General features: G+C 48.7%; 1 protein-coding gene across 4 annotated transcripts; it reads right to left on the reverse strand.

Moving 5' to 3' along the window:
• Positions 1 to 8,952: 8,952 nt before the first annotated feature.
• On the reverse strand, positions 8,953 to 17,495 carry RNASEL (ribonuclease L (2',5'-oligoisoadenylate synthetase-dependent)). Of its 4 annotated transcripts, none has more exons than XM_014943288.1 (8): positions 17,330 to 17,495; positions 15,968 to 16,087; positions 13,587 to 15,201; positions 13,115 to 13,203; positions 12,511 to 12,701; positions 12,289 to 12,406; positions 11,401 to 11,522; positions 8,953 to 10,311 (listed from the first exon to the last, which is right to left on the reverse strand). In XM_014943288.1, exons 3-8 carry the CDS (start codon positions 15,034 to 15,036, stop codon positions 10,191 to 10,193), a joined length of 2,091 nt encoding a protein of 696 aa, XP_014798774.1. In that variant the 5' UTR covers positions 15,037 to 15,201; positions 15,968 to 16,087; positions 17,330 to 17,495; the 3' UTR covers positions 8,953 to 10,190. The 4 variants fall into 4 exon arrangements, with proteins under 4 accessions (XP_014798774.1, XP_014798776.1, XP_014798773.1 ...); XM_014943290.1 differs by lacking the exon at positions 17,330 to 17,495 and adding an exon at positions 16,681 to 16,806 and having other exon boundaries at positions 12,289 to 12,403; XM_014943287.1 differs by lacking the exon at positions 17,330 to 17,495 and adding an exon at positions 16,681 to 16,806.
• Positions 17,496 to 19,554: the final 2,059 nt, after the last annotated feature.

Below are 19,554 nucleotides of genomic sequence, written 5' to 3' on the forward strand. Positions count from 1 at the left end.
CTCTCAAGCAATAACGTGTACACAAGTTTGCATCACTGCCACAAATGCACTAAATGAAGCTAAGGTGACACAAGCCAAACAGAAATGGAGATAGTTTTCCATGAAACAGGGAGAGGAACTACAGAGTGCTTTGCCAAAGGATTTAGATCCTGGAAGTTTACACACAGGTTTGAGAGGAGGCTGGAAAAGCTTTTAGTAAAGAAATCACTGAAATTGCTAAATACACAGAAACCCCATCTATATAAAGTCATCCCCGGAAATGAAAATTTTTGGAAGCTGGAGAATATTGTGTATGGGGGGAAGTAACACAGACGCTTTACTTTTCCTTCTCACTAGTTATCTGCTTCTGGCCTCTGTCTGAGAAGGATAATGGTGAGGCAGACAGGCAGACTTTTGATCTAATGTACTGTGGTCATCTCCTATGAAAACAGCGAACGTAAGCACTCCATGGGTGCAAAGAGGAGGATGGGTGGAGGATGTTACTGAGCTAGGAGGAAGGCTGCACACTAGATGGGTCCGAATTCCCTCTAAAGCCTAGTTGTGGGAGGGCTGTAGTCCACCTAGGTAGAAAGACCCTCAGCAAATTATTTGTATACAGAAAAAAAACAAGCACAGGCAAGGTGAAGGAGCAGCATCTATATAAAGAAGTCCCCGGAAATGAAAATTTTTGGAAGCTGGAGAACATTGTGTATGGGGGGAAGTAACACAGACGCTTTACTTTTCCTTCTCACTAGTTATCTGCTTCTGGCCTCTGTCTGAGAAGGATAATGGTGAGGCAGACAGGCAGACTTTTGATCTAATGTACTGTGGCCATCTCATATGAAAACAGGGAACATAAGCACTCCATGGGTGCAAAGAGGAGGATAGTGGAGGAGGTTACTGAGCTAGGAGGAAGGCTAGGGTCCGAATTCCCTCTAAAGCCTAGCTGTGGGAAGCCTGTAGTCCACCTAGGTAGAAAGACCCTCAGCAAATTATTTGTATACAGAAAAAAAACAAGCACAGGCAAGGTGAAGGAGCAGGGTATAGCCCAGCATCAGATGGCCAGTTGGCCTCAAACCCAGTGCTGGGAGAAGGAGGACACCACAGCTCTTTCCCTTCTCTCAGACTTGTCCATTAGATCGATGCAGCACAGCACCAACACAAACAATTCCCGCTTCTACACGGCCCCTGCCAGCAGCCCATCGGAGAAGGAGATGGTATTTGTGAAACGCCACCTGTTTAACAACCAGCTCATCACCGTCAACTTCCTCGTCAACGACCTCCGCTTTTATCTGGAGATCAACAAGTAAGTTCCCTTTCCACCTGGTGCTCAGGTACCACCAGTCTCCTATCCCGCCAGTAGCGCCCATCTCTCAGCAGCAGATAAAGCCCAGTCCATGGATTTGTTAGCACACACCAAGGTCTGTGCTAACAGACCAAATTCCTATCAGCACCTCTACGCAAGGCTGGACGCAAGGCACATTGCAGCCAAAAACACAACTAAAGTCTCACCCCGTAGCTGTCTACATCTAATCAGCTCACAGTTACCTACCCCTAAAGCCCCCAAGCCCCTCCATTTCAGCCAGAAGTAGTTACTTGGCTCAGGGTTCCTCTTTGGGTATCCTACAAGTACTTTTGGTTTGACACTCTCAAGCAATCTAACATTTTGCCTACACCTTTCTTGACGTGCCAGTTGTGGTGTTTCTCCGTTGACTTTATCCAATGGAGACAAACCTGTAAGAGCAAGCCATGGCTGATGCACTACAGCCCCACAGCCAGAACATCCCCCCACACGCATGACCGGGTTTCGATTCCTCTGTTTTCCTGAAGAGGGGCAAACATCACATCCCCCAGGTGAATGCCATGACCATGAGGGTGATACAAGAAGGAAGTGGCTTTTCATCCCACCCGTTTCACTGTTCCACACCTTGTGGATTTCTTTTTCTGACCCAGTAAATACGGAGCTACGACAGGCCGTGACTGTCTAGCCTTAGCAGCCAGAGCACTTGTCTCAGAGCAAGACCCCACATGCCCTTGCAGGTTTTCCAGGCTGGCTGATTCAGCTGAAGCTCTGGCAGAGCACAACAGGCAGACAGAAAAGGAAGTTGCCTTCCTCAAAAAGAAAGCTGCCATCATCAGCAAGCTCTTCCTGAACTCTGATATTCCCCCCAAATTGCGGGTAAGATGCTGGGACCCACCCAGGAAGGCTGAAGGCCTGCTCATTGCTCAAGAGCATCATGTTGCAGCTGCGAGGGGTTGTCGGGGAAAGGGGAACCAGGCAGAGATTTGGATCTCCAGCCAAGCATGCTGTGAAGCTTCAGAGCATTCTCTGGTGCTTGGGACCTCCACTTGGGCTCCATGGCGTGGGAACCTATCTATCACTAGACCTACTCTAGCTCTTGACCCAGATGGAATGAGAACATGTGGACAAGGAGATGGTAAAATCCCCTACCTGCTGGAGAAATACCACAGCTGAAGCACCAAGATGGGTGCTGCACTCCACCAATTCAGTCCTTTCACTCTCCAGAGGTCAATGTCACCATCATCCCCTTCCCACTGTAGCCACCTCTTCCCCTACAGTAGCCATGGCCCTGTCTATCTTGCCTTTGGAAAGCACAGCACAGTGCTTTCCACAGAAATCCAGGGGAGATCCTGCCCTTCCACTTAGGACAGTTGGTCAAGACGTAACTAGTATCTCTTGTTAAAGACTGCTGAAATGCTAGGTGGGGTCAAGGAGAGGAACATACCTCTAGGGCCCACCAGATATGCCACAAACTGTTTTGGTTAAGTAAGATCTCTTCCGTGGCCAGGTAAACATCACTGAAGAAGAGAGAGATTTAATCTGGAGTTTATCTTCCAAGGGGCTACTGAATCGACTCCTCTACCACAGGGCCAAAATCATGATCCTCCCCATCCTGATGTACTTCTGGAGAAGGTACCTAACCCCCCTCTCTCAAGGTGGGGGAGGCTCTGTGGATGCCAGCCTCTTTCTCCAGCCATCTGTTCCTCTGACATGATGGAAATGCAGATGAGGCATTACCCCAGAGCTCAGCTGTAGATGTCTACTTGGAGGTTTGCTGTCTTCAGTATTTCTCATACAGGTTCTGCAACTGGAAGGTGATGAGGAGCTTTCAGGTCTCTGCGGAGGAAAGGGTGCCAATTTCTTCATCCAGTACAAAACACCCAGAATCAACTGGCATCCGCAGTCCAAGTAAGCTGACTGTTTGTCTCCCTTCTCCACATTTGTCCTCAGACTTGTTCTTCCAATGGAGAGATGTCCAGACCTGGGTTTTCGGCATCCCACAGGGTTTCCCTTAAAAGAGCCAAACTCCTTCTTTTACACAGCCACTTTGCACAGCTTTGAGAATGCATGTGGTGCAGGCCTATTGGAAAATGAAGCATCTTTGAAACCATTCCTTCCTGTCAAATTCAATCAAAATTGCCCTGTGGGTTTTGAGACATTTATTTGGGGAATAGGGGAAGTGGGTGCAGAGACTTCATGAGCAAAGAGCTGTTGCATAACTCTTGTTTACTTCAAAAACCAAGTTAAAAATACCCTCACACACACCCTAAAACAGAAATAAAGCAACTAATCTTTTGGGTTGCAAGTCAGATGGGAATGGGAAAAGGAGAAGAACCATGCAGCCAAGCACCAGGCTCAGTGGCATTACCTGGAGGATACTTTGAATATGTGGAATGCAGAATAAGCTTCATCAGGATTTGAGGTGACACTCACTAGGACAGCTCTGGGGAAAGGCATTGTTTTTTTCATTTCTCATCCACTTGTTTAGTTTCAACACACTGAATAACTCTAAACTGAAAAACACAAAGAAAGTGGCGCTAAGCGCTGTCAGTCTGCCTGACAACCCGGCTCCCTGGCTGAATATTCATTTGGTAATTGTCTAATTGATTTTTGATTAAAGGGGAAACCAAAATAGGCACGTACTAATCTTGCTTTGACGGTCGAGTGGGTGTCAGCAAGCCGGTGTTCTGCTCCCTGTCATTTGTCACTGTCAAGTTCTGGTTAAAAATCAGCAGAATTGTAAGATTTTTTTTATACCTGCCACCAGGTGCTTGAGCTATGGCTCCACAGCCGAGCTGGGGTAACAGACCCCCGTGCTGGTGTGCTGCCACACCATGTCTATTAGCTCAGACCACCCCACACCTGGGCTATTCCCCTGAATAACATGCAATGTTCAGCTTGAGACTCCACCTTGTCACAGAGCTTCACTGCACTTCTAGAGCCTTCTCAAATACAGCTGTTTTAACGCAAAATCTTATTGCCACCAAAAAAAAAAAATAAAAACCCAGACAAAACCTGACCCATCACACATGTATTCCAAGCAAATGACAAGCCAGAAGCAATATGTTATGCAGGAGCTATCTGCTGTGTTACCTGGGTCAAAGATTGCTCAAGTTGCTCAAAGCCCCGTCCAGCCTGGTCTCAAACACCTCCAGGAATGGGGCAACCTGTTCCAGTGCCTCACCACCCTCACACTAAAGAATTTCTTCCTCATACCTAATCTAAATCTCCCCTCTTTCCATTTAAAACCATTACCCCTTGTCCTACTGCTACGGCCCCTGCTGAAGAGTCCCTCCCCATCTCTCCTGTAGCCCCCTTCAGGAACTGCAAGGCTGCTGTAAGGTCTCCCTGGAGCCTTCTCTTCTCCAGGCTGAACAACCCCAACTGTCTCAGCCTGTATTTATAGGAGAGGTGCTCCAGCCCTCTGATCATTTTTGTGGCCCTCTTGCAATGGATATCCCTGGGACAACTGTCCCCAGGGCACAGCTCCTTGCAGCAGCTGGCAGAGATGAATAACCAGAGCCATGCAGATAAAATCCCCTCAGCTTGGGTGGTGGAGATACGATCTCTCAGACCAGTTTCATCTCTCCTGCCCTAGCCTGCATGGCTGGCACGTTCAGCCTGGCTGAGCAGATACCCTTATGCCTTGGTAGGTCAGAGCTGTACCCTCAGGGTACAGTGCAGGCTGGCTCCTGCTCTCCATCACCTGCCAACCTGCAGGCAGCCCTGACTGCCAGAGAGGAGCAAACCAAATCAGCGTGCAACCCAAAAATAGCTGCTCTTTCTGACTGCACTAATGCCTGTGCCACCTTCTGCTCGGGACACTTTTCTGCACCTTATCACACTTTCACAGGTGACCTTTATCTAAGGATCTTGCTTTTCTGACCTTTAGATAAAGAGCTTGCTTTTCAGCTTTCAAAGGCACTAAAGTTACTCGGGAAAATACCTGCAGTTCCAGAGAAGCCCTCCTGTCGCCCATGTCTTGCTTTTTTCTTGTTCTGAGGGTTGCTGCTCTGCCCAGATGCAGTGTGTGCGTGGCTGGGAAGGTGCCAGGCAGGAATCCATCTATCTCCCATCACCAGGCGTCACTGTGGTACTGTCTGAGCCTTTACACAGAGCAGAGGGACCAGCCCTGCTGAAACCAGACCTACTGCCTGCACCCCACTTCATGGGCATGAAGGTGGACTCCTCTTGGGAGAAGCCACCCATGCGAGTCCAAAGCCAGGAGCACGTCTGTGCATGGGGGCAGCTGTGCACACACTTGTCTCCATCTCTCTTGTCACCATTTCCTCACAAGCCTCCCATCTGCCACCCACAGCCCCCAAACTCTACAGCAGAGACAGGGTGAGACACGTCACCCCTGCCCTGCAGCCCCCAAATGGCTGGCTTCACAGTCAAGGAGATCTGCATAACTCATGCCCTTGCCCAACCACCACAACTCATGTCCTTGACCTCCACACAAGCCCCTTGGGATTCAAAGGGGACAACACATCCTGCTGTCCTCCCTCGTTTGCCATCAGAGCACTTGCCACACTGTACCACTTCATGTCTTCTCCCTCTCCAGGCAATCACACCGTCATTGTCTTCACGGTCCAGAAAGGGGTCCAGGTCCTGCTGCCACAGCCTCAGAAGAAAACCGTGCCACTGGAAGAGCAAAAATGTGAGCCATTGCTGAAAAGAGCATTCCTGCTCTCAAGGGGAGCTCCTGCTGCCAAGATGGGAGCTGGGGTCCCTGTATCAGTCCATGATGGGAAGTTTGTGCATGTTGTTTTTCTCAGATTCGGATAAAAGTCTTGAGAAAAGCCTTTCATTCAGCAAGTCTGCCTCCTGTCCTGCAGAGAAGGTAGGTGATCGCAGGGGCAGTCCGCCTCCCCCAGACCACACCAGCACAGCTATGACTCCTCTTGAAACCCAGCGGCCATCTGGGTGGGTCTGTGCAGGGTGCTGGTGACCCCTACCATCTCTGGTAACATTCAGAGAAAATCCCTACTTTCTGCACCTCTCCATGCCCTGAACACCCCACTCCCAGGAGGACACAGCTGTGGTGTTTGTCCCTCATCACCCACACCCTGCCTCCATCAGCTGCAGTCACTGATGCAACTTCTCACCCTCCTCTGCAGGCACCGAGGGAAGGGCAGACCTCCAAGGAAGAACAGACCTCCCAACACATTGAGGACAGGGGTGTACTCCAAGAAAGCTGAGCAGCCCAGATATGCTGCATAGTTTGCACTTCATCAGCAGTAAGACCTAAAAATAAAGCAAGTCAGAGCGTCCTCCAGCTTTCCCAGTAACATAGTACAGCAGCTTGCACCTCTGCAACTATTGCAGGGATGCACCACAACATGCATTTCCACCCAAGGAGATGCCCCTGCCCACACAACAGTCTCTTTCCTCACATATATCTCTAGAAGACTGCATTGTCTACAGCTGGGACCTAGTAATGGTTTAAATAAATCACACTGGGTGCACAGCAACACCTTTTTACAAGCCCTTTGGAAGGTGCTTAGAGCCAGAAAGCAGTCACAGTAAATACTTTACCTAAGGATGGGGGTCCTCAAAGACCACTGGTCCCCAGCACCCCACTGCACAAGGAGCCATGCTTCTCACCGAGGACCAGAATTGCTTTCCCCTGCTCGTCTCCACTCTTCACATGCTTTCCACACAAATTAAATACTTCCTGTGGGTGGTGGGTGGCAAGGCCAAGAGAGCCCACCTGTTTTACTACTCAGCTGTCCATGGTTGGTGAGATAGTGCCTGTCTGACCAGGGCCTTTCTGATTTTCCAATCAAAATCAGCTCATGGCTGACTTGGGGCCTCAGCACGGGGTATGTTATTTTTTTAAAGGCGGTATGTTTACAAAGCACTAACCAAATCATGTCAAAGACCTTCATTTTCCCCAGGTGAAACTGAGTCAGAGTGGCTTTGCCAAGTCACCAGGAAGCTGCAGAAAGCCCAGATGTTCTTTGGACCTCATGAAGAAACGACCATGACTTTCATCACACCTTGCCTCTGACAGGTCCCTTGCTAGCTCTCAGCTTTGTAATTTTGAGCTATTTTTAGCTACTTTTTAACCCTCAGATCCTAGAAGACTGCATCCTGGGAATAGTACAGGTGCATTGAAGGCAGATGATGACATGTCTCATAGTTGTCAGTTATGATTGTTAATGCTTTGCTTCTGGAGGATCAAATAAACAAACAAGTCCAAAGTCCAAGAACGTTTCTATAAACGAAGGACTTGGGAAGCCGATGCCACTCCTACAACCTGAGCTGCAACCAGCTCCTCAGAATTGCCTTTGTGCTGTGACTTGATTTCACCCCAAAAGCTTTCAGCCCCAAAAGCTAGCTGCATTTTCATTTTAGTACTTTGCTCTTAACACTTCAAGCTCTGCAGCCTCTGCAGCTGAGCCTGGTCCCCAGCAGGCTCCACAGATGGGCCTGAAGCTCATCACAGCCAAACTGCAGCTAAGAGTAATCTTCACTCCACTGCTGGGAGCCATCAGGACAGCAAGAAGCACTAACTCTGGCAGCTGGCTCTGCCCCTGGCTCCCCAGGACACCCTTATCCCCAGGCTGTGGCATCAGGCATTGCCATACCACCCAGTTGCAGTACTGGCCAGCTGTCCTTGCCACTGGTTTTCCATCCTGCCTGGCCCGTGGCTGAGCGCTCGCCCATCGTCCCCATTCCTGGGAGGAGGAGAAGCAGCCTGGTATTTTCCTTAGCGCTGGTCCCTGTCCTGCATCCCCATGTCTTCCCCTGGCCTGATGCTCTGTGAGCAATAAGCTGTGCAGATGACGTGCATGGATGAAGTTTCTGCTCTGACACCAGCCTGCCAGCACCTCTGGCTTCTCCGAAAGCAGGACAAGGCAGACCACACGAGCCTTCCCTGGAAATTCTTCCCAGCAGCCTGATTGCCCCAGAGAGACAAGTCACAGCCTCCACGGGTAGTCGTTGCTCTAGTTTGGACATCCTCAAGTGCTCTCTGCTTTCAGGAAGGCCTTTCCACAGCCTTTTAAGGCTGCCAAATCACAGTCCTTTAGCAAAACAGCAGAGCAATGCAAGAAGATGCAAAGGTCAAAGCAAGCTGGAGACGTGGCATTTTACAAGAGGCCGAGGGAGCCCAGCCCACAGCCTCATCTCTCCTCGTGCAAGAGCAGAAAACTGCTGCTATGGTGTAGGAGCTACTCACTATGCTGCTGTGACCCAGACACGCATCTTTGGGTGTCCTCCTGCTTCCTGGGCATGAGAAAGACACAGGGAGCAAGAAAAAATAAGCAGGGAGGAAAGGAAAAAATGAAAGTATCAACACAAGAGGAGTCAAATTCTCCTGGGTGCATTTTCTCTAATGGCACCTCACCAACTGTTGCGTAGTCAAGCTTTCTTGTTACATTTATGTATTCTAAAAAGCCCATTATTTCAAAAGAGACAGCTTGCTTCTGAGGATAGCAAGCCTTCAGTACTTCCCAACATCTTTTTCCGTCAGATACCCATATGGGCCAGAAGCAATTCATCTGAGCAGTGACAAAACCATCCACCCCCTTACCTAAACAAGCAAGAGGCACCTTCATGAGGAAGCCAAAAATCCCAGCCTTTTGGGCATTTTATGCTGCAGACTATCTGTTTCTGTACAGAGGGAATGGGGGAACCTCATTCATAAGTAAGTGTAGCAAGAGTCAGTTTTCCTGGCAAGTTTATTCCAAGTTGGGTTCTCCAGAGGCTAATTGAAAGAATAACGATCTCAGTTGGAATAAAAACAAAAGTCTTTTCAACAGCTGAAAATTATTTCCGTAAGCAACCTATAATCATTGTGCAAATCACTGCATTAGCTGAGAAACGAGTGAGCCCTTGGATGACCAGAGACACTTTGCATGCTGCAGGATTTCAGAGATGGGTTTGTGCCACCCAGCCTCCAGTACCAAAGCTCTGAGCCAGCTGTGTGCTGTGCAGGCACCAGCTCTGTGCACGGGAGCTGGGACTGGCAGGAGGACAGTGATACACCACCAGCAGCACAGTTTTGGAGACAGGGAGAAGTTGTACCTAGCCCTGCCTTGCAGACCCAGCCTGCCACAGCAGAGATTGTCCATTCCAGGAGGAACCCGTCCCTGCAGTCCCTTTGGCATGAGTGACCTTTTTCAGGCGAGTCAGGGCTAGTGCAGTAGCAGAGTTTTGTGGGATTGTGCTCCTTACATCTGTTGCTCGCAGAAACATCTCCTGCCTCCTCCAACAGAAGTCCTTCAGGTCCCAACAGACTGAGCTGAGAGTGCCTCTACCAGATCAGAGCAGGTAATGGGCCAAGGGCAACTCTGCAGCCAGACCATTGCCTAGGCATCTCATGGACTCGATCTCGGAGGTCCCTTCCAACCACTAAGATTCTGTGATTCTGTGATTTTCTAGCTGCAGTGTTTCAAAAAGACTGAACAGAGAGAATCCATGTCTTTCTAGGGGTAGATGAGTGGCTCATCAGTGCAAGCTGTTGGGAATATTTGCCCTAGCAAGGAGCTTGAACTCCTTTTCCTTTGTCAGAGAGTCCCACGTTGCCTGGCAACACCTGAGCTCTTCTCCTGTCTCCCAGATGCGTTGGGTGTTTGGGGGCTGTTCCACATCTCCCTGCTCTCCACAAAGGATCAAGGCCTTGATCTCCACTTCACAGATGGATAAGCCCAGAGGGACAGAGGTAGTCAAGGAGGACCTGGGCTGGCACTCAGCTTGGTTCCTCTCCAAAGCCCATGGTTGTTACACCAAACACTTCTGAAGCATCTTTCGTTTCTTAATCCTCCATGCTCCTGTCCCTGCTCTCTCCAATCTCCTTACCCACTTTCTTCAACTCTTTTGCAGATGAAGAAATAGGGAATAAAAAGAGGCACTGATGGTGGGGTCAGACATCAGACATGAGATATGGGGCAATGACATCCTACAGGTCTGCCCAGTGACTGTATTTTGGATTCCGGCGTAAACTGTTGTAGACATAAATGGTAAGTTCTGGAAAAAGCTCCAAGAAATACTCAGCATAGTCTCCTATTTTGTCACTGATCCTGAAAGAGAAAAAAACCAAAATAGATTTTTAAAGCTTGCCTAAGGATTCAAGAATCCAGGATGCCCTGGTTCCTCCCTTGCAGAGAAAAAGCCATTCCAGAGGTTTTCTGATAACACAGGAAACTTTCCTAGAAATCCTTGATCTCCAACTTTTCTATACCTTCTCTAAGCCCCTCAATCCTTTTTTTTTTTTTGCTACTACTCTAGCACCTCCCTCCGCCTAATCCCACCTGCATTTTCACTGAAGAGCAGTGCTGGCCACCAGCATCAGTGAAACCACCATTAGGAGTTAACACCACCTCTAACCTCACATGTAAGCACCCATGACTATAGGGGGTTGGAGACTCTGTCATCTCTTTACCAGTCAGGACATCCTAACAGGATCTTCTAACAGGACTGATGCTTCCTGATCTGTAACTCAAAGCACTTCAGCACAGTAAACATCAGCGCCAACAAGGTAGATAAGGAGGCTTTTCAAAGGTATAAAGGATGATTCGAATATTTAAGAGTGATCTAAAAGCCTTCCTGGGATTATGGCAAGAAACAGTAGTCTGCAGCAAAAATAACAGCCCAGACAGACATGTTCATGGTGTCCTCTGCTGTAGAGGACACCATGCCTTAGCTGTCACAGACACCTCTCTACCCCACTGGCTGCTCTGCTAAGGGAAGGGTGGAGAGGGAGCTGCCACCAGCTTTCTGGAGCTGCTGCTATCCTTCTGGGACAGAAGGCTCTGGTTGAGGATGTTCATCTGCGGAAGATGATCTAGAAGTCAGATTTTGATTCAAAATCTGAGGTCTAATCCTGTGAGCTAACTTCCTTTTGTTACCCTCAGGGAGGTGATTTTGAGGGTTGACTCCAGACTGCTTGCTGCTGTGATGCACAATCTTTCACACTCTACCGCACTGCCAGAGGAGGTAGCCCCTCTAACAAGACGAGCTTTCATGGACATCCTCCCACATCCCAGTCACATACGCCCTTCTAGAAAACCATCTGAAGAAGAATTTGCTCTCAAACTCACTGACACTTGCAGATACCCAGATGCTCCCTGCAATGCAACTGGGGCAGGAGCAAGGATGTGAACATGTACCTGCTATCTGGGTGTTCATCCAGGTTTCTCATGAGCCTCAGTAGCATATTGACGTTGTTTTTATATTTGAATTTTCTTCCATTCTTGGGATTTTCCATGATCTTCAGAACATCTTTGTCAATCTGAAAAAAAGCACATAGATTATTCTCTGCCTTTCACACTCCACAAAAGCAGCACATCTACCTCCACTCACCACAGCCATTGCCTTTCTGCAGGGACATCATCTTACATGATTAAATCTTGTGACCCTTAAAAGCATATTTCCCAACACGAGCAGAAGAGTTCACTCTGGAGGGCATGTGCCATACAGACCTCCTGATTCTGCTTAGTGTTTTCTCTCCTGCCCTGACGAGGTGTGACATTCATATTAGGACTGTCAAGAGATTTTCACACTTGCCTGGAGGGCAGGAGGGATTCTTGATCCAGCTGTGGCCTTGCCGGGGCCACACAGGCTGCCATACTGAACCGAGACTGTTGGATCTCGGATGATGCATCATGTCCTTCCAGGATGCTACTTGCAAGAGCAGGCCTGGTCTCACTGGTTTTGAGCCAATTTAACAAAAAAGCTTTGCTAGAAATTTGCTTGCAGCAAGAGCTAGACGTCCTTGTCTTAAGGGGTCACCAACAAACACCCTTAAAGGTTTGCCAGCTAATTCTATAATGACCATCCCCTACTACCACCCCAGTCAACAGAGCTCCCTTTAGCATTTAGTCTGGTGTATTTCAACTATGTGTCTTAGACTTAATTGCTTCCCCCAGTTGTCTGTATTTGTGTGGGGCTACTTTTCCCAGTTACGGTTTTAAACATGGTCTGTGAAACACTCAGGAAAAGCTTCTGCCTCAACATCTAGCTCAAACCTCAGATCAACCCCAAGAGAAGAGGATTACCTCCTTGGTCCAGCTCGGATAAGGGAATCTTTCAGTAGCGTTAAAATCTTGAAAGACAGTGTTTTGGTTGGGTAAATCTTTGATTTTATTCCATATACCTTTCAGGAACTGGAACCTGCTGTGGAACGAGGAGCTTCGTTAGCTGCAACCGGGCATCGCTGTTCCCAGCGTCAGAGGTAAATCCCATACCCAAAGCTTTGCCTTTATGCTCCCGGCACTTACTCCTGTTTGCTGGAGAAATAGGGATGTTTGCTCAAACCTTCCACTCCCCGTTCGTCGTGAGAGGCCAGGCAACGTACGAGGTCTAGAGCCTCGTGGTAATCTGGGGAATCATCAGTCAAATCCTCGGCACTGACTTGCTGAAGGGGTTTCTTACCCCCTGTTAAAACGTACAGCACGAGCCTGCTGAGGGCCTGCAAAGGAACACATCACCGCTGACCTGCCAGATGCACAAAACATTTCACCAAATGGAAGAGGACTAGTATTCCTAAATGAGAAGACTCCATACGCGGACACACGCGCGCGCCTATAGGTGTAGAGAAGAATACAAACACACACAAACTTTGAAGATGTGTGCACAAAGACAGAGAACAGAGGCACCATAATCATGCCCACAGGATATCTGTGGATATCCCGGCACCAGCCACAGTCACACATGCTAATCACCATCATTCTTATGCAGCCTCTATTGCTAAATGAGCTTTCCCAAAAATCAAGGTTTTTTTTTTCTAGCTGAGGGTGCAGAAAGGCTTCCCCTAGGTTTCACAGCAACAACAAATAGAGCGCCTGAATTTGTTAACCATATGTCAATTCATAGGGAAATTACCTCTAAATCTGAGTTTATAAGTTCTTTTTTGTCTTCAATCGACCTTCTTTTATTATCAAAGTCCGCCAGGTAAATTTTGCCACCTAAATCTGAGGAAATAAGAGAAATTGTTGACAAATAATGGTGAAAAAGCTTAATACAGTCTGTCACTGACTTCTGGCTGGCCACATTTTTAGAAAACAAATCTCTGAAGAGATCTGCTGTGGGTTGATCTGCCCACAAAGCCCTGGAAAGGAGGGCAGATCTGATGAGACATGTAAAGTTGTTCTGTTCACTCCTCAGTGGCTGTCTGCAAACATACCTATACTTATTCGAAGAGGAGAGCTAAGGCCACAGACACCTCATTCTGAATAAAGATATCTGCACTGGTGTTTCATATCTGTCTTTTCACAGACAGCTATGAAGCATCTTCTTCTCTAAACTACAAGCAACAGGGAAGCAAAAGGAATATATTGAGAAAACAAACATTAACCTATTAAAAAGTTGCTGGGATGCAGATCCTGGTGAGCAAATCCAAGGGAGTGCAGCTCTCTCACTGCCTGGAAGATCATCTTCAGAGCACCTTTGTAATCCTCGTGGTCTTTTGGTTCCTGCAGATATTCTTCAAGGTTTTTCTCCCAAAGGGGGAAGCACAAGTACATGTAGCCTTTTGCCTTCTCAAACTGGAAGAGCTTCAATAGATGTTCACAGTTACCACACTGTTCAAAGAACCTTTTCTCTTCGTCACCTTCTGTACTGCGGCTTATTCTTACTGCAACTTCAGTCTCACCGTGGAGCCCCAGGTAGATTCCACCCTGAGAAGTGTTCTGAATTTTCTGCTGGAAGTATTGAAATATCTTCAGCTTGCCAATCATAGGGCGATACATTTTATGAAGATTTTTCAGCTGGTCCCTCCAACGTTTGCTGTTTGGCTCCCAGTCTTCGAGGGTTTCTGGAACAAACTTGGCATTATATTGGCGAAGAAGATCTGCCATGTTACGATTACGGTTCCTATTCGCAACAGCGATAAGGTTCCCTACATCAGTCCTTGCTCCTTGTTCACACAACAACTTTGCTATATCAAAATAATTTTTCTCTACAGCCACCATCAGAGCTGTGTTGCCCTCCTCATCTGCGTCATCAATATCTATTTCACCCTTCTCCAGTAAAGCTTTCACCAAGTCTGGGCTCTGCATTTCAACAGCTAGGATGAGGGCAGTTTTCCCACATTCATCTTTGCTGTTCACATCAACACCACACTCCAGCAGGAAACAGCCTATGGAGACTGCTGACTCGTATGTTTCCTTGGTACAAGCCTTCTTGAGGGCATGGATCAAGGCATTCCTATCTTTGTTGTCACGAATGTTCACGTCAGCCCCCATCTCTCGGACAAGAGTTTTTACAACTGAGAAGTAGCGCTCCCTACAAGCATCCATCAGTGCTGTCGCACCTCCTTTATGCAGTTTCACCTTCTCCTCACTAACTGCCCTCCTCAAATTTACATTTGCTCCTTTGCTATACAGGAATCTCAAGGCTTCCTCCTTCCCATACCATGCAGCCTCCATGAAAGCTGTGAAGCCGTTGTCATCATGGTCATTAATGTCTACCCCACAATCAAGGAGGCGCTTCAGTATATTCTTGTTTCCCCCTGCCCCTGCTTCAATAAATGCAGTGCCACCATTGTCCTTCCTGGCATGTGGACAAGCACCCTTGTCCAGCAGAAGCTGGACCAGGTACTCATCATCAGCTTGCACGGCACTCTGCAGTGGTGTCCAGCCACTTTCTGCTTTGGAGTTCACATCTGCCCCTTTCTCCAGCAGCTCCATTACAGCTTCTTTATTTCTGTTCCTCACAGCAGCATTTAACTTGGAGGCAAGGTCTTCTGCTGTCTCCGTGCTGGAAGCAGTAGATGCTTCCTGCTGGTTGTGAGCTGTGGGCTCCATGACAGCCAGAGGGAGGGCTCCGTACCTCAGATGTTCCTCACCTGAGTCCAGGGATCCCACCAAAGAATGGGAGAGGTAGAATACTCAGTGGGGATACTCTGGGTTTGGTTGATGAAAAACGCTGGGTAGGATCCGTTGCTATTTTAAGGGCTTCGTGATCTTCACCTAGTTAATTAACAGAAAATCCTGTTTTAATAGCCTGTGAAACCTCGCCACTTCCACTTGATGTCCTGCAGATCTGTGTGAGGGGCAACTAAGGACATCAATGCCAGCACCAGCCGAGAGCAAAGTCTGGCAAGAAGCATGACTTTAGTGCTTAGGCAGACATACTCTTGTCTGCATGAGGTCTGGGTTTGTGCCCCGTGCACAGGAGCTGCTGAGCACATGGAGTGGAGATCCACCTTCTAACCTTTAACGCAGTTCTGTACAGAAAGGAGCGCCAGGAGGCCATGGTTTGCCCAGCTAGCACGCCTCTTCAGAGGGGTCACAGGTTTTTGTGCAGTTTCCAGCAAAGAAAAATTACACAAAACTTGTTCATCGGTCACTTTTCAGATTATGTAACTAATGCCCTTCTGCACCTGTTCCTGAGTAGTGGCCACTTCATTATACAGACGTCAGCACATAAGGTGTGTTTTTTACCATGCTGATCAGTCTTAGTTCACCTCAGGTTACCCTCGGGCAACCCCCTTGTTCCCCCTCTCATCCCCTTAGTCAAGAGGTTCTTGTTGGCATCAGTTCGTTCCTGTGTTACCTTGTTGTGACTCTTTACTTCGAGGGGCACGATTTGCACCCATCATGTTTGCTTGTTTGTGCATGGTCTCAGCACTAACCGCAGCCCAGGCGGGTGTCCTCTGGGGTAAGGGGACAGGGGTGGGGAGAGAACACAAGGTGTTCTTGCTATGAATTTTATCTCAGATTTATTACAGGTTACCTAATAAGCCAGGCCCCAGCGATGTTTTCAGGTGGAGAACACAGCAGGCAGACAGAGATGGGCATCACTCTCCAGTTTTTGATGGAAGCCACAGGTCCTGGAAAGTGCCTGCTCCAATACCTGGAACGAGACAAAGAGCCAGCCTTAATCCCTCCTGCCTCCATAGTCAATTAGGAGACTCTACCTAACCAGAAGCGCTTCCTAAGTTCTTCATGATATTAAGAGGTTAATCAGGTCGGACCTGATTGTTAGGTCACTGACCTGTCTATATCTAGTACCTAGAAAAGCTAGAACTCCATTACCCATTTCCCTGACTGCAAAGGCTGGTTCAAGTGACCAGTGCTTTTAGGAGTCACCATTTGACAAGCTAAACTGGAAATAAATTACCCAAGCAAATCAGAAAAGGGACAGAGAAGCCTTAAGGTATAAAGCCAAAGTATAAATTCACACTAATTTACCATCGGAAAGCCAAAGACTATTTTATTTGTTTTCTCCCACCCAGCAGGAAATGAATACCGATTTTTCATTGGTTTCATTTCATTTCCTGAACTTCTATGCCTTTTGTCACATAAAAAAGAAAAAAGAAAGAAAGAAAATATTACTTTCCCAGTTGGAAAAGCAACACAGCGTCCCCTGGGCATGGTGGGGTTGAAATTCCTCACCCCCCTCGGGAAGATAGAAGCCCGGGGAGGGGGAAGGCAGGGGCTGCTCACCTTTTTTCTTCCTCCTCCTCCGCCGAGCAGCAGAGCTGCAAGCACCCTGCACTAGGAAGTGTTTAAACATTTCCTTCCCACTGGCTTTTGGCCAGAAGCCGCCTGGCGTCTGTGCATGGCGGGCGCCAGCCGATGTGCAAAGTCACGCAACCCTGCCCCTGCGTCACCCGCTGCCCGCCACAGGAAGGCGAGGAGGGGGTCCCTCTGCCCGGCCAGAAACCCAGCTGCTGCTTAAAACGCCTTCAAAGCCAGGCAGCAGCTTTTTTTTCCAGCAGCTGCTGCTTCCCAGCAAGTATCCCCCAGACAGCGTTTGCCTCCCAGCACAGTCTGCAAGTGTACGTTGTCCTCTGTAAGCCCTGGAGAACTTATCCACTTGGGGAGGGATGCTGGGGGAGGACGTTCGGTGACTTTTTTTTCAGCACACAGCAGAGGGGTTGTGAGCAAAGTGCTCTCCCCACACAGTCCCCCCACCCCAAATTCTGGACCCTGTTTTTTAAACCTCCGCTCGGCACCAGTCCAGGAGCTGAAGGCACAGAAACATTAAATGCACCAATCCACAGGTTTGGGGTGGGGTGGTGTTTTTTTTTTTAGGGGGTGGGGAGAGGTGGGTGGGTTAGGTTTTTTTATTTTATTTTAAGCTTTTCCTCACCTTCCAGTATACCCATCCAGAGGGGGAAACTCTCCGCTCTGCTACATTTCACCCAGGGAACCACTGGGGTCCAGGTCCGTTGATGCCGTGGTCGGGGTGTTCCTCACTGCCCCCAGGCTGGCCAGCAGGCAGCTGCCCGGACACCAGCCTCCTCGTAGGCAGCTCTGCAGCCCTTCCCTTCCACCTGCAAAGCCTGTGCAGGAAATACATGAAGGAACCCAGGCTGTGACGTGACACCCAGTGTCCCCTGTCACCCCGTAACCTCAGATAAGCTCACCAGCGTGCAGAGCCCGTGCAACCTCCCCAGCTGCCTCCAACCTAAACCTGCTGCAAGACTCAGGCCACGGTTGAAACGGGGCCTGAAACCACATCAGGTAACTCATGCCAGGCTTTCCACAGCGTGTCAGTACGTGCACAAACTGATGCCCTGCATATGCGTGCAGAGACATGGCTGGATGCAAACACGAGGGCAGGAACACAGAAAAGCACACCCTGTGCACGGATGCAGCCCTGCACATGTTTTACACCTGTATCCAAGTCTGTATGTACTCAGCATCGCCTGCTCACATCTGCATGCCATGCATTCATAGAATCATCCAGGTTGGAAGGGACCTTTAAGATCATCGAGTCCAACCATCAACCTAACTCTGATTAAAAGAAAACATCACCAAACCACATCTCTAAGCACTATGTCAACCCATCTTTTAAATACCTCCAGGAATGGTAGCCTATTCCAATGTTTAATAACCCTTTCAGTGTAAAAATTTTTCATAATATCCAATCTGAACTTCTCCTGGTGCAACCTGAGGCCATTTCCTCTTCTCCTATCGCCAGTGACGTGGGAGAAGAGACCGACCTCTGCCTCTCTATACCCTCCTTTCAGGCAGTTGTAGAGAGTGATAAGGTCTCCCCTCAGCCTCCTTTTCTCCAGGCTGAACACCCCCAGCTCCCTCAGCCTCTCCTCATAAGACTTGTTCTCCAGACCCCTCACCAGCTTCGTTGCCCTTCTCTGGACCCGCTCCAGCCCCTCAATGTCTTTTTTGTGGTACGGGGCCCAAAACTGGACACAGTACTCGAGGTGAGCACATCTCTAAGCACTATGTCAACCCATCTTTTAAATACCTCCAGGAATGGTAGCCTATTCCAATGTTTAATAACCCTTTCAGTGTAAAAATTTTTCATAATATCCAATCTGAACTTCTCCTGGTGCAACCTGAGGCCATTTCCTCTTCTCCTATCGCCAGTGACGTGGGAGAAGAGACCGACCTCTGCCTCTCTATACCCTCCTTTCAGGCAGTTGTAGAGAGTGATAAGGTCTCCCCTCAGCCTCCTTTTCTCCAGGCTGAACACCCCCAGCTCCCTCAGCCTCTCCTCATAAGACTTGTTCTCCAGACCCCTCACCAGCTTCGTTGCACCTCTCTGGACCCACTCCAGCACCTCAATGTCTTTTTTGTGATAAGGGGCCCAAAACTGGACACAGCACTTGAGGTGGGGCCTCACCAGTGGCCAGTACAGGGGAATGATCACCTCCTGAGTCCTACAGACCACGCTGTTCCTGATACAGGCCAGGATGCTATTGGCCTTCTTGGCCACCTGGGCACACTGCTGGCTCATGTTAAGCCAACATTCGACCAACACCCCCAGGTCCTTTTCTGCCAGGCAGCAGCTCTCCAGCCACTCTGCCCCAAACCTGTGGCCCTGCATGGGGTTGCTGTGACTCAAGTGCAGGACCTGGCACTTGGCCTTGTTGAACCTCATCCCGTTGTCCTTGGTCCATTGACCCAGCCTGTCCAGATCCCTCTGCAATGCTCTGAAAGGCTCTGCCTATGCAGGAGTCCTGTGTCTGTACCTAACCATCACTCTGAGCTTTCCACAGCACCCAGCGCATCCGCAAGGTCTGGGAACATCCCACAGTCTCTGGATGGGGTTTCACAGAGTTTATGTTGCCCCAGGAGACCTTGACACAGCCCCACATGAAAACTCAGGGAACAATCTCAAATCACTGTCAAGAACTCATTTTAATTCACAGAAATCTGCTGAACTCAACAGCATCTCTACTAGTTCGACAAGAGCTGGGGCTCTAAGTGCCAGCGTTTAACTTCCCATTTGCAGGCTGGGAAAGAGACAAACAAGCAGAGCAGGGGCACGCCACAGGTTCAGAGCCAACAATAAAAATGTAAAAAAAATAAATCAGTGTTACAATACATAACAATATCACACCATCC

The sequence above is a fragment of the Calidris pugnax genome, unplaced genomic scaffold (genome assembly GCF_001431845.1).
Source record: "Calidris pugnax isolate Ruff unplaced genomic scaffold, ASM143184v1 scaffold63, whole genome shotgun sequence".
NCBI classification, from domain to species: domain Eukaryota; kingdom Metazoa; phylum Chordata; class Aves; order Charadriiformes; family Scolopacidae; genus Calidris; species Calidris pugnax.